Below are 14,712 nucleotides of genomic sequence, written 5' to 3' on the forward strand. Positions count from 1 at the left end.
CCATATTAGTAATCAAACTAATATCCTACACCTTGTTCTCCTACAATTCAACAAAAAGTGAGGTTTAATATTGGCCTTCATCTCACGATGGCAGTTATAATTGATAAAATCATGACTTTGATAATATAAGCAGGGGACAAATAAAATAAGTCCTGGAAGTGAAGATAATCTTACTGAATTGTAGGTGAACCAGATGTTTAACACTTATGTTTAACAATGTTGTGTATAAGCTTACTTGCTTTAAAGTGATTGGCTTTTAAAGTTTGGCAAATGAGTCTTATTTTTTTTTGTAAATAATTAGTTTTAGCATTATTAGAGCATGATAGCTTTAAGCTCAACTAGTAACTGAAAACCTTTTAGAATTAAGAGATTTGTCTGAACGCATTTTAGAATATCCTAAATTTAACAATGAATGAACTAAAACAATAATGGTGATTAAAAGATATATATTCTGTCTATAATGACAAGAACATTGTTATAGTCTATAAGTTATTGATCATTTTATATGTTAAATATAAATAAATGTTTTTATAAGAACTGGTGTACTATACATACAAATATAAAATGAAAATTCATTGGAATATACAAGTATACAGCATGTTCAGTCGCAGAAGAATAACTTTCAATCTGTTACATTTCATTTTTGATCAGACATTTCTATTTCCACAAGAATAGTTTTGGAGAAAATGGAGTTCAAAGTTTCTAAACCACATAATATGTTTTCAATACTTCTTTGGAATAGAGTAAAACTTTGTCTAATCAGCTATTGCTGGGTTAAATATACCAAATACCATCAAATCCCCATGTAATTTTCAAATGAATTCAACCAATTTATATCTCTGACTTTGCTGCCTTCTGAATAGATATAAGTTATGCGTTAATTTAGCGTCAGAATGCACCATCAATTTTACACTTTCTTGAGATGGAACGCTCTCAGACGCTCCATGGTAGTCTTGTGCCAATGGCGCTGCTGCATTTTGAATTCAATCTGGAAAGTTGTACCCCCATTAAGTCATTCTGTCTCTAATTTTTGCCGCCACTTGACGTCCAACTTGACTCTGAACATGAAACTGATATACCTAACTAATATCCACTATGGTACTGATATAATTAGAGAATATACTATAAGAATAAGAAGATATTGTACCCTGTGGTTTTTAATTAGCAAATTAATGAACGCAGACTTTCCCTAGAGACAACTTTATATATCCATTGTATATCTACAATCATTACTATGACGGATTATGAATATTCGATATACGTCCTTTTCGAACATTGAAATACATACAGGATATTGATTCCAACGGTGGTCCAGACCGCGTTACGAATGCCCATGAATGAACCAAAACCTAACTTGATAGGATTCCGATGAAACTTTGTAGTCTATGCTTATTGCTTATATTAAGTTTTTAAATTCAGCGATTTGATTGGACTGTACGCTAGTCAGTACAGACATTCATAATTATGTTCTAATGACATACGAAATCTGACGCCTGATCTAGTTGCCAGGCTGTTTTGTGTGGCGTTAATGGGTACCACGGTGAAAAATATGGCACTACTCATCAAAAAACACATTTCGGACTAGATGTCCAAGGGAAAAATCCAAATGTTCGAACAAATTAATGTATAGATAACATTGGATTCTATCATCTATTAGAATAATTATATACTCAAAGTGGCGAATAAGTTGAAAAGATAAATGAAACAATATCAATTTCATTCTAACTTTCAAATTCATGATTTTGGTCATGGATATGGCTTAATTAGTATTCCGTAGATACAAACCTTTTCAAGCTTATCTCAAATTACATATTTCCATATTATCAATTGACTTATTATCATAATAACACCAGATGCCAAATGTTGATATAAATGATTATATTTCATGAAAAAAGCACAATTAATTTTGCAATGCTATGCGTTAGATGACATGGTTTCAGTTTATTCTGAAAATTTGAGTGACATGTAGTGTATTAATCAGACAAACCCGTAGTATCATTTTAGTCAGATACTTAACCTATCATGCAATATTACACATATTTAGTCCGACAATTAATTTTAATAAGGTATACTGTAAATGCACCTAGTGCCAATTTATTCCAAAAATTACACCTAGTATTATATTAGCAGAAAATTACATAGTATCATTTTAATCAGAAAATTAAACACAGTATCATTTTAGTCAGAAAATTAAACACAGAATCATTTTAGTCAGAAAATTAAACACAGAATCATTTTAGTTAGAAAATTACACTAAGTATCATTTTAGTCAGAAAATTAAACACAGTATCATTTTAGTCAGAAAATTAAACACAGAATCATTTTAGTCAGAAATTTACACTTAGTATCATTTTAGTCAGAGGATCAAACATGATATCATTTTAGTCAGAAAATTGGATCCAGTGTCATATTTGTCAGAAAAATCCCTTTTTAGTATAATTTTATTTAGAAAATTATGCATTATCTGTTTGTGAATCTAAATGTGAAATTATGAATGTTATATGAACTCTTATTCTGAACACAGAAAATGTCCATGGATCACGATTATTTCGTATACCATGTCTAAATACTCTGATTTGTCGCTGGTATTCCAATGACTCAATAATCTGACCTTAAATAACTTCATTCCCGCTGAGATAATCACTGTGGCGAACATTTGATCTTTTGGTTTGTGAATATAGTTCATGTTGAGAAGTATATTACTCTAGTCTTAATATATAATTATGGAGTTTTTTTCTACTGATAGAATCTAAACGATTCGTACTGTTAATTATTTTTCCACATCAAAAACATTTATCTTTATAAGTTCCTATTTTGGTTCGCTTGATGACCTATTTGCTCTAATCTATTCAATTTCCACTTCAGATTGAAATTGAGGTTAATTATTTTTCCTCATATTCTCGTTTTTTTCAACCCAGATTCCCAAATCTCAACAGTCACAGTGCTCTATGGTCATCAGTCAATTCTACATGTCGGAGTACCAGAGGAATTTTGAGAATTTCATTATGAGATAATCGTTGGTTGATTCAGAAATTTCTGAATACTGAATCCTACTAATAATCAGAGACGTTTTTTGCCAATTGTCATTTAGTATGTGTAAATTGATGTGGAAATTTGGAAGTGATGGTGCCGTATACAGAAACCCCACTGCTTACAATTCACATTTTGCGTGAAGGACTTGTAACGACAGGGATTGAAGTATTCTTCCTCGGCAAGACCAGAAAGGTAACTATTACTCGCGGAAACGAAGCAAAAATGATCACCCGAACGTTATAGTCTGGATAATGAAGATTACTGTATTCAGAACCCAAGCTGTACCCCTATTAATCAAGGCAATTGTGACTTTTGGTGCACACTGGTACAAATGTTGGCTTTCACGAAGCAGCGAAGTCTGGTGAAACATAATAGCTCGAAAAAAGCAAACTAAAGTCTTTGACTTTCAGATTTTTTAAAGCAGACAGACGGTTACATACCAAATAACTACAAAAAAATCTAGATTTCCAAATCTCATTTTTTCCCTTAAAATCTATAATTTTTTTCGAGTTAGATACAAGTAATTACAAACAGACCGTGACTCGATGGTTCAGATTGTGCCGCATGATTAGACCAATCATCACTAATCAGTGTCACTCAAATTGAATTTTAACTATAAATAAGAATATAAATACTAACAGTCGATTGGATAGTCAGAAATTTAACAATAGTGTAAATACTGGGTTTGAAAGGTAATCACACAGTCAAATACATACAAAAAGCACAAAAAAGTATGCAGTTATGTGTAATGGATGCGGTATTGAGATATGACTGTATTTTGTTTAACACGGCGGTATTTAACCTGAACACTAGACCACTGCTGAGTTGTTTGTAACACCGTATTTGATACAGGAAATGAAACATCTGCATTTTAATAATATTGAATTCATCAGTAGCCTATCTGAATTCCCGGTAAAATATTGTTATAAAATAGACGTCATACACCACAGCTAAAGGAATATAAAAGATGTGATAAACGTCATACACCACAGCTAAAGGAATACAAAAGGTGTAATAAACGTCGTACACCACAGCTAAAGGAATATAAAAGGTGTAATAAACGTCGTACACCACAGCTAAAGGAATATAAAAGGTGTAATAAACGTCGTACACCACAGCTAAAGGAATACAAAAGGTGTAATAAACGTCGTACACCACAGCTAAAGGAATATAAAAGATGTGATAAACGTCATACACCACAGCTAAAGGAACATAAAAGGTGTAATAAACGTCGTACACCACAGCTAAAGGAATATAAAAGGTGTAATAAACGTCGTACACCACAGCTAAAGGAATATAAAAGATGTGATAAACGTCATACACCACAGCTAAAGGAATATAAAAGATGTGATAAACGTCGTACACCATAGCTAAAGGAATATAAAAGGTGTGATAAACCAAACGTCGCACACCACAGCTAAAGGAATATAAAAGGTGTAATAAACGTCGTACACCACAGCTAAAGGAATATAAAAGATGTGATAAACGTCGCACACCACAGCTAAAGGAATATAAAAGGTGTATTAAACGTCGTACACCACAGCTAAAGGAATATAAAAGATGTGATAAACGTCGCACACCACAGCTAAAGGAATATAAAAGGTGTATTAAACGTCGTACACCACAGCTAAAGGAATATAAAAGATGTGATAAACGTCGCACACCACAGCTAAAGGAATATAAAAGGTGTATTAAACGTCGTACACCACAGCTAAAGGAATATAAAAGATGTGATAAACGTCGCACACCACAGCTAAAGGAATATAAAAGGTGTAATAAACGTCGTACACCACAGCTAACGGAATATGAAAGATGTGATAAAAGTCGTACACTGTACCGTTGCTAAAGGAATATGGAAAACGAATGGCAAACTTATTAAGAGATATTAGATTAGGGAAATTTATTGACTATCTAAGGCATACATCATACATTATCGTTTTTTTTATGGCAGTACCATGGTACGAGTAGCCTACTAATAGATGGGATATATTAGAAATCCAAAAGACTAGGAACGTAGGTTTAACATGGGGAACGAGAAACATCGCAACTTTCGAGTTGCACATATTTAATTATAAGGGACAGATGCGCCATTTTTTTTATCAATCATGCTTTAGTCTCAGAAACGGGAGTTTTTAGGTAAGCCAATCAGTAATGGTGTTCACAGCTCAACGTAAAAATATGAGCCTTCAAATCCATGCGTGTCGTCAGTGAATAAAATACCTAGTTTAAAGTATTTTTGAAGGAATTATGCGATTTTCCTACATTTCTAGTGTTTCTGAAAACTATTTCAAGTCTCTTAACGACCCACCATAGGCTCAGAGGCCGAAAGGGTGGGGGGTGGGGAGGGTCAGACTGGTTTGCCCGATATTTTTCCCGATGCTGATCTCAAATATTTACCATAATTACTGACGAGGACCATCCAACATAATCTTGATTGTCCCTTGTATGAAGCTCCTGTGAATTATAACACGTGATTTAATACACGCCTTCTTGAACAGTGCTTATAACGGCATCTCGACGGACTATCGGGCGGACCATCATTGTGTTTATCTTTCAGCTTGACCGAGTATCTGCACTGTCCAGATATGATATCTGCGTCATCATTAAACGTTTCATGGGTTTGTCTGAAGTGTAATGATTTAATGGGATAAAGCAATGTATTGTATTAAATTGGCTAAGTCAGGTGACTGACATTTCAAACGAAGTGCTGTATATAACCAGTGTTGATGACAATGGAATTGATTTCAATTTTGCAGATCAGTTTTCTCATATTCCCACAATTCATGTTATGATACTATAAAGCTTGCCACATCTTAACAATGCCAAACTATTACAAACTTCTTACTAATACATTGACTGCTATAGCCAACTTTGTATAATGGAAGTTTGTAAATTGAGCAATTTGATTGGATTGTTCGCTATCGGATACAGCCAAGCGGAGACTTCTACATCAAGTCTGAACACAAAACCATGATAATGTTTACAACCTTTCTGTCTGTGATTGGCTGTTTTTCGCTGGCGTACAATCCAAACAAATCGCTGCATTTCACGATACAAGAATAGTGACCATTGGGGTCAAAGTGTAAGTACGAAGTTCGTAATAGTTTGACATCGAGAAGATGTGTTTGCCATGGCTTATTACAATACCTTTAACTCAATTGCATACTTTGCGACGTTTTATTTCAATTAGAACATTGATATTAATCTATTGACGTATCAACGGAATAACAAATTTCGAATTTTAATTTAAGTCTTCTCAACGCCGACAAAATGCCGAATGGAGCAGTATAGGCTACCTCTCTTGGTCGTAGGCCATGAAAGTAGACATCGAACCTCAATAGATTTCCACAAGTATAAGTTAGGGTACTATTCCAAATCAAACACTAGATCAAAAGATATATTATCGACTTCTGATAAAGTCATACTAACTTGTTTGTCTCGTGTATTTATTTATTGCTAAGATATCTGTATACATGTGTAAATAAATATCCGGTCTAACTGAAAGAAACATTGATGATATAGTTGAACATATTATCATACTGAATGGATTCTCCAGTTGTAGTACAAATGCATTTCAAGATGCTTGTCAGTCTGGGCTTTCCTTGAAAACAAAATACGCCTTTTCTGCTTCGGCTTATTAAAGGGAACATGCCCATAGACATCGTATCCCGAAAACGGGTTTTGATATGGTCATAAGTTTGACGAATGGGGGTGTGGTTTAGACGCGATGGCCCGTTAGGCGGGTAAAGATAGGCTCTGAGAAGGGAGTAGTAGCTAGACTTAATTGTTCAAAGGGGAAGTAATATATCCGGAGGGGAATGGTGTAAGGTGCTTTGTTGCATTGGTCGGTTGTGTTAATTCTTTAAGAGGGGCACCTATTTTTTCGGTTGGGGTGGGGGAGCAGGTCTTTAAATGGAATGTAGAGAGGTTTTCTAAACTTCGTATGTGTATCGCGGTCACTGACAGCCTCAATTCGCACCATTCACATTTTCAAACGTTCCTGCAATTTCACTGAAATTAATTGAATAATTAGACGAACATATGCCTTTAACAACATGCTTTTAAAAATCACCTGAGAGGGTTCGAGGATCATTGAACCTAGAATATTTACCTCTGTATAATGACTTGTTATATTCAGTTACAAGTTTTCGAACTGACAGACGGTCCATGAACTCTTTATCCAGTGAAGTGGAACCAAATTTCTTTATGTTTATGGTCAAATATTGTGTGTTCAGTCTCGAATGTTGTGTTGTGTTTTTATTTAATATTTTCTCAAGTGAAAAGTAGTGTAAAAAGTGTACTAGTATGTCATGTCATTTCAATATGAGGTTAGAAAGAAGAGGAATGTTAGTCATGTAAATAGAAAAGACGATAATCTATCTGCCAGGCTTGTCTTTTCTCGTATGTGTTAGTAGCTACTCTACATTCTCGAACATTGAGTTGTTTTTTTTATCAACCAGAATCGATAGTTTAACTGTGTAAGTGTAGGTAACAAGACTTTTATTTAAATGCATTGATTCATACTGCTCACACTAGTAGGGCAATAACATGTTTCAATCTTCGTAACTGGATGTCGTGGCTTATAACTTGTATATTTTGACTATTCTATTTATTCGAGTTATAAGTAGCCTATTGTTCGGATTATATGATTTGTGTCGTTCAATTCACATGGACTATTTAAGTGTATGACAGTTGTTTCGTAAGAATGATTTTGGATATTACGAAATTTCTTAATGAAGTTTCTCCAAAGTGCGAAGTGAAATAGGTTTGTAGGTCTCCGTGTAACAGGTTTATTATGTGATAAAATATTACCTTCTGAATGATTTATTCTTATATAATTTTAACAAAATATACTGTGTCGAGCCTTTCATGTTGTTCAAGTGATACTTGGCTCTATCATATCAGTGAAGTGTTCTGTTAGTTTTGTGATATCTGGTTTTTGCTCAATCATTCTTCGTATCTCTATTGTTTTTATATTAGCTTGATACGGTATATCAGTAGATATTCCGGAGTGAATAAATTATAGTAGATTGTTATTATTAACTCAGTCGTGATGGCGAAAACACGTCAACTAATTACCAGTATAATTGGAGTTCTGTGCATCATATTTTTACCAATTAGTGAAAGTCATCCACAGTGTTTGGATTTTAAACCCCCATTCAAACCCAAAACGAATCACGACTTCTGTAACCAGTATTCCAATTTTGGTTGTTGTTCTAAATCTAAGGATGACAATATTCAGAACACCTTTAACTCTCTTCGTTCGTTGGTTAGTGAAGGAACGTGGAATAAATGTCAAGGAACATTAAAAGATCTGATGTGTCAGGAATGCTCTCCGTATGCAGCTCATATTTATGGAGTAGAGGATACGATGGGAGACAATCCATTTCCTGGATTATGTAAAAATTATTGTGAAACTTTATTTGATAGTGGATGTATGGAAATAACCAAATTAATAGATGTGAATATCACAGCTAAAGTAGATCTGAATGATAAAACGAAGTTCTGTAACCATGTGAAACTCTCAGACGTCGACTATTGTTATCCCGAACTTTTACAAAATGATATGCTCAATGGTAATATATCTAATGTACAAATCACTTCCAAAGGATGCCTGTGCCTTGAACCCTTCTTCCACAATTTGAGAAATCCAATTTTTGCTCGAAGTCCGCCTGATGGCAGTAATAGACTGATTATTGGTGAACAACTTGGAATTATCTATGTAACATACCCCCAAGATAAAGATATTTTACAAACCCCTTTTCTTAATATCTCTCATAAAGTGAAAACCACACCAAGAGAAGGCGATGAACGTGGGTTATTTCAGATCGCTTTTCATCCTAAATTTTTATCCAATAATAAGTTTTATATATATTATTCAACACATCTGGAGGAACATGAACGTAATATCAAAATCAAGGATCAGATAAAAGCTAATCATAAAATTAGAATAAGTGAATTCGTGGTCTCAGAATGGGACGAAAATGTTGCTGATCCTTCTACAGAACGTGTTATCCTGGAAGTTTATGAACCTTATTGGAATCACAATGGCGGTGAGGTAAGTTTAAAACTGAAATATATAATTCCAATTGTAACCATCGCATCCACCATCTAGTGCTAATATATAAGTGTTATCCGATAGGCTACACATACAAAAATTAAAATCCTCTTTACAGTCATTTTAAGTATGTAAACCCATAGATCAATTTATACATACATGTATTTCATTCATTCATTTATATTGCCCCATCTAAGGATATAATATATATACATATATGTACTAATCCTTTTTGATATCAATATATTAGTTTGTAAAACCCACAAAAGCGATACACTCGTCCCAATTTGAAATAGATCACCCAAACCTCTGATTGTGAAAAAATGTCTAAATCAACAGTCGCTTTGGTTGGTGAAAACGCGAGAAAACTGTTAATATTGAAAAAACAATTTGGAGAACAGTATCCCTTTATTTTGAATATAGTTAAAGGGACAGATATTGGCCATTTTTTTTTACCAATCCCACTTTAGTCTCAGAAACTTGATTTTTTAACTGAGCTTTCAAATCCCAAAAAAAAAAAATAGCACATCTTCCGCTTTAACATGACTTAGTACATTCCCCTATATCTTTCATTAGGCACGTTGTTTTCACCCAATTTTCATAATTTGCTTTCATTAACTCTAATAACATGGCAACTGCCCAAACACCTTACTGTTTTAATTACGCTAAACCAAAATCCATCAATCAAGTTTCTAGCTGTTAACCTATCATTTGCTCGGAATATCGAATTCATCAAAGACAAAGATGATAAAGTAATAGTTTACAGAGCCAATTTTATTTTGTAAAGTAATATTACAGTAATCAAAACTAAGGTATGCCATCTTTAATGTTTGTCAAATCATTTGAATTACTGAATATAAAAGGGAAGTATTCGTGTTAATAATAGTCAGTCCAGATTAAATACAGTCCTCTTCCAGGTATCTGTAACATCTTCAGAAATAAAATGATCATCTTTACAATATCAAGCCAACTTACAACCCAACCAACTCGCTGCATTTACAAACAAACGTTCGTGATACAAGAAAGGTGGCTATTGCAGCAGTTAAGGCATACGAAACTACGTATTATTCTTACATAGAAATAACACACACGAACATAGTTCACAGCCATTTTGAATTTCTTTCTCGAATATAAAAAACTATAACATTTCAACAAAGCCTTCAAATCACATTTAAAGACATTCAAAACCTGTTGAAATATCATAACTTTGACCATATAAAATTCGACTTATTAAGTCAAGGTAGAGATTCAAAATGGTTTTGAACAACGTTCGTGTGTGTTATTTCCATGTAAGAATCATATGTAGATTCGTATGCAGTCAAGGTATATGACACATGTCGTAATGGGTTGACATTGTGAAGATTAAAAATGGAAATCTGTATGATTCTACAAAAATGCAGACTTAATCACACTAAAATGCAGAACAGCGCTTGATTAAAAGAACGCATTTAAGATTTCATTATATTATTTATATGGTAAGGTGAGAAAAGTAACACGAAATGTAACAGTTGTGCATCTGACAAGACTTGTAGATAAGTGATAAGAGAATTCCACATGAGAAGTTGATAAGAATGTCGGAATCTGTATTATCATCATTATTTATTAGATCATCAGTTGTGTAAGAACGGTATAAAAACTGTATATAATAACAGGGTTTATTACGGTACACACAAATTATCTTTAGAATCTAACAAATTATATACCATTTATAGCTTTAAGTACGTTCTGAATATTGATGTTCATAGCCTTAAGTGCAAAATGTTGAAAGTTATATACATTTGGTATTGGATAAGACGGGAGGAGCGTTTTCCTTAATGTTCCATAAAGATGTTTTTAGTTTTTGTTTGTATAGGTAATTGAAAAAGAATTATTGATCCAATATATGAATGTTAAAGGGATTGTAAAGAGGATTTTTGTAATATCACTAAAACTACGTGTTTTGCAAATTTTGCAAAGTTTTAATAGAATTGCTAGAAACACAGACGTCTGATTGAAAATTGGAATGGCGCAAATTGATATTATCAGTGTCCCCGATAAGCATAAAAAATTTAGAAATCCTCTTTACAATCCCTATAATATTATTTTTGTCTGGCAACATAATTTGGCTTAAATGATAATTATAGTGACACACAGCAGAAGTTCTCAACCATACACGCTTCACAAACAAAATTGTTGTCCTTGGTTACTTTCCTTGGAAATTTCGACCCGCTTCCTGGTCGTTACTTAGATTCTCAACTACATGGTGCTAATAATAATGGCCTGATAATGATAACTTCACAGTATGCTTTTGATGGGCTGTAAGAATGGGCTGTAAGAGACCCATGCAGGTGTCGGATCCCAAGTCTGAAAAGGGATTGTTTACACGATTTACTTGACTACAAGCCTTGATCATTATTTTTTGGTTTCTTTGTAGTTGATATTTGGTGACGATGAGTATTTGTATTTGTTTATTGGTGATGGTGGTAATAGAGAAGATCCCCTAAATGTAGCTCAAAATAAGTAAGTGCATCCCTACAAACATGATCTTCACAATGTCAAGTTTATTTACACAAAACTATAACGTTTACAGCCTTTCTGTCAAGGGCTCTGATATGCTGTATTCGATGAGGAACAATCCTATCAAATCGCTGCATTCATGACACAAGAAAGGTGACTGTTGCAGTCGAGGTATAAGTACGAAGATCGTAATAGCTTGACATTGACTAGTCTGCAATATCAGCATCCACTGAAAACGAACGTTAACTTGTCATCTACCAACCAACCTAGCGTGATATATTCGATTGTGGGGGTGAACATATACTGCAGAGCTCAGCTAACGACGCTTTCGGCTTCTTTTTCTTCAACGCACAGAGGCAAAGAATTTCCAAAGTAAATCATGGGTTTTTTATAATATTTATGATCGTTTTTTTTAGATCACATCTATTGGGAAAGGTGTTACGAATCAATATAGATACTGGTAGTGATCAAATACCATACACCATACCATCAGATAATCCTTTTGTTGGTCAGCCTGGAGCACGAGGGGAAATATATGCTTTGGGGGTTAGAAATATTTGGAGATGTGGTATAGATTTGGGAGACAGACAGACAGGTAGTTATATTAAAACTTTAATTACCTAAGGGGGTAGAATAATGAAAATATACTTTACGTTCTAATTTTCTGATGACGTATGATGAGGTTAATTTGTCAGTGCGAGTAGCACACGAGGTCCAGGTTTATTGTTCAATTCGAACACTATACGTATTTTCTTACATCACCTTCTTGTAGAGAAGAGGGGAAGTGGTAAGTGGAGGGGGGGAGGGTGTAATCTATTTACATTATTCCAATTATAACGATTTTGGTAAATAGAATTACTGGTTTTTAAGCTGATTTGGCTTTCAATATGCAAGAATTCAGAGTTAAATTATGTACATTTATACATTCCATTATTCAATCTAGGTGCTGGGAAAGGAAGAATAGTTTGTGGTGATGTGGGTCAAGATAAATTTGAAGAAATTGATTTAATCACGAAAGGTGCCAACTTTGGCTGGAATGTCTGGGAAGGTGGTGATTGTTTTAATGGGGAAACTGAGAAATGTAATAGTCTTGGTAAGTTTTGCAAACCTCTAAAGAAATATTGTTCTCTCCGATCTGACATTCAACTCTCCAAGACGTTACAGATTTGACTTTCAGCTCGTCACATTAATAGAGGTGATTGACAAATAAATAAATTCGTCACAAGGTCAAATGTTACAGATTTGACATGCGGATTTACATGTTACAGACTATACCAATGTCATTATGTCAGATGTTACATATCATCGACATTCAACTCTTCATAGTGTTTGAGCTGCCATAAAGTTTGGATGTGACTGACAATCGTCATATAGTGTTACACGTTACAGTCCTAACATTCAACTTGTTGCAAAACATTCAACTTGTTGCAATGTTAGATGTTATATGACTGACATTCACTCGGTGACATTGGTAGCTGACTGACATCACTAGCAGAAATTTTTGATGTAGCTCATTATAGAAATGACTCATTATATCGGATTGATAGAATGCTCAATGCTAATTGTCTACGAGAACATCATTAAACTGTGGATATTTTGTATTGATTACAGGTCTGGTAGATCAACCCATATATTATTACAACCATAGTTATGGGAAATCGGTGACAGGGGGTAACTTTTACCGAGGTTGTGAGAACCCTAATCTAGATGGATTGTATATTTATGGTGATTTTATGAGTGGGTGAGTCAACATAGCCCTCTGCTTTAAGATTTTTTTTACACCACCATACGCTCATAAGGCTCGTGTCGTGTCGAAATTCAGACGAAACATTTGCGGAAGATCTAACTGGCAAGCAGAAAGATCAAATTGGCAAATTGTCAGTAACTCCCCAACCCGTAAAAATATAGGCCAATTCCATTACTGCAACTGAACGCCATATACCATTGCCCTTCGGAAAGGCCTATATCAGTTGTCCCTTCAAACAATCAAGTCTGACAACGGGCCTGATGATGATGATGGTCACCTGACGTTCTATTTGTAACATTTTAGCGTAACGTTGTTAAACTTGCAGTATGGATAATTCAATGCCATTCCTCTTTTCAGTCGTTTGTTTGGATTGAAACAAGATAACGATACAAATGAATGGAAAAATAAAGAATTATTTATGTGCGGTCCAGATATCTGTAAAAATAATCTAGTTGGAAAGTATGATCAATATATCATTTCATTCGGAGAAGATGAAAATGGTAAGTAGCCTAATCTTAATAAATATTCATAAAATACATTTGATGGTCATCAACGAAAAGGTCATATTATACTTATAGTCTCGTTATATATTATTAACATATTAAATGTCCTTTTATTTGATGGCCTATAGACCAAATGTCAGAAATGTCACCAACCACCCCACCCCTCCTTTCCACCATTGGGTACCGACGATATCTTTGAAATCTTAACATCTTAAGATCTCTCTGCGACTTTTTATGTCAAATGAAATAAAAGTTCTTTACCCACTATATTATGTCGTGAACTTGCTAATGCCTATAAAGTTTAGTTTCATAATTTCAGCCGAAATGTATATGTTGGTAACAAAGAAAGCGGAAACTGATGGTTTTACAGGCAATATTTATAAAATTGTTGATCCTATTAGGTGAGTCACGTAAATATTTAGTGCTTATCAGTCATTCACCTTTGGTTAATGTCTTCATATGCTTTTGTTCATTCAAATTTGTCAAATTAGTGTATATATATTAAATCTAGACCAAGTACCCTAGAACCAATCATCCTGAAAACCTTACTTAATAAATAGATGACTGTATTAATCACGAGTTTTGTGCTTGTGTTCATTTTTTTTACACAGCAAAACGTATAAAAAAGCGGTACTTGCAAGTGTGTTGATTGGACGATTTGATCACGTGAATTCGATCCCTAATATGTTGCATACCTGATAAATGGAAACACTGTTGAAATATTTCATACCTTCTAACGTGTTGAAGAGATACTTAATACCAGTCGTAATTTAATTCAACGAGAGTGATTAATCATCAGCATATTATATATTTAAATTTGGAAATCCCAATTCGATGCATTTGAATCCAGCAACAGTTTACAGAAGAAGTTCATG

The 14,712-nt window shown here is 34.0% G+C and overlaps 2 protein-coding genes across 2 annotated transcripts; one reads left to right on the top strand and one right to left on the bottom strand.

Annotated features, from left to right (window-relative positions):
- Positions 1-3,930: 3,930 nt before the first annotated feature.
- On the bottom strand, positions 3,931-4,422 carry LOTGIDRAFT_133225 (hypothetical protein; the record flags this gene model as incomplete). Its single annotated transcript, XM_009067502.1, has 1 exon — positions 3,931-4,422. A coding segment is annotated over one exon (492 nt), but the record flags the coding sequence as incomplete, so codon positions are not given.
- A 3,664-nt stretch (positions 4,423-8,086) lies between these two features.
- On the top strand, positions 8,087-14,242 carry LOTGIDRAFT_133340 (hypothetical protein; the record flags this gene model as incomplete). Its single annotated transcript, XM_009067503.1, has 7 exons — positions 8,087-9,091; positions 11,505-11,590; positions 12,004-12,185; positions 12,531-12,680; positions 13,199-13,328; positions 13,692-13,834; positions 14,157-14,242. 7 exons carry the CDS (start codon positions 8,087-8,089, stop codon positions 14,240-14,242), a joined length of 1,782 nt encoding a protein of 593 aa, XP_009065751.1.
- Between the last annotated feature and the right edge of the window lie 470 nt (positions 14,243-14,712).

The sequence above is a fragment of the Lottia gigantea genome (genome assembly GCF_000327385.1).
Source record: "Lottia gigantea unplaced genomic scaffold LOTGIsca_83, whole genome shotgun sequence".
Classification (NCBI taxonomy): domain Eukaryota; kingdom Metazoa; phylum Mollusca; class Gastropoda; family Lottiidae; genus Lottia; species Lottia gigantea.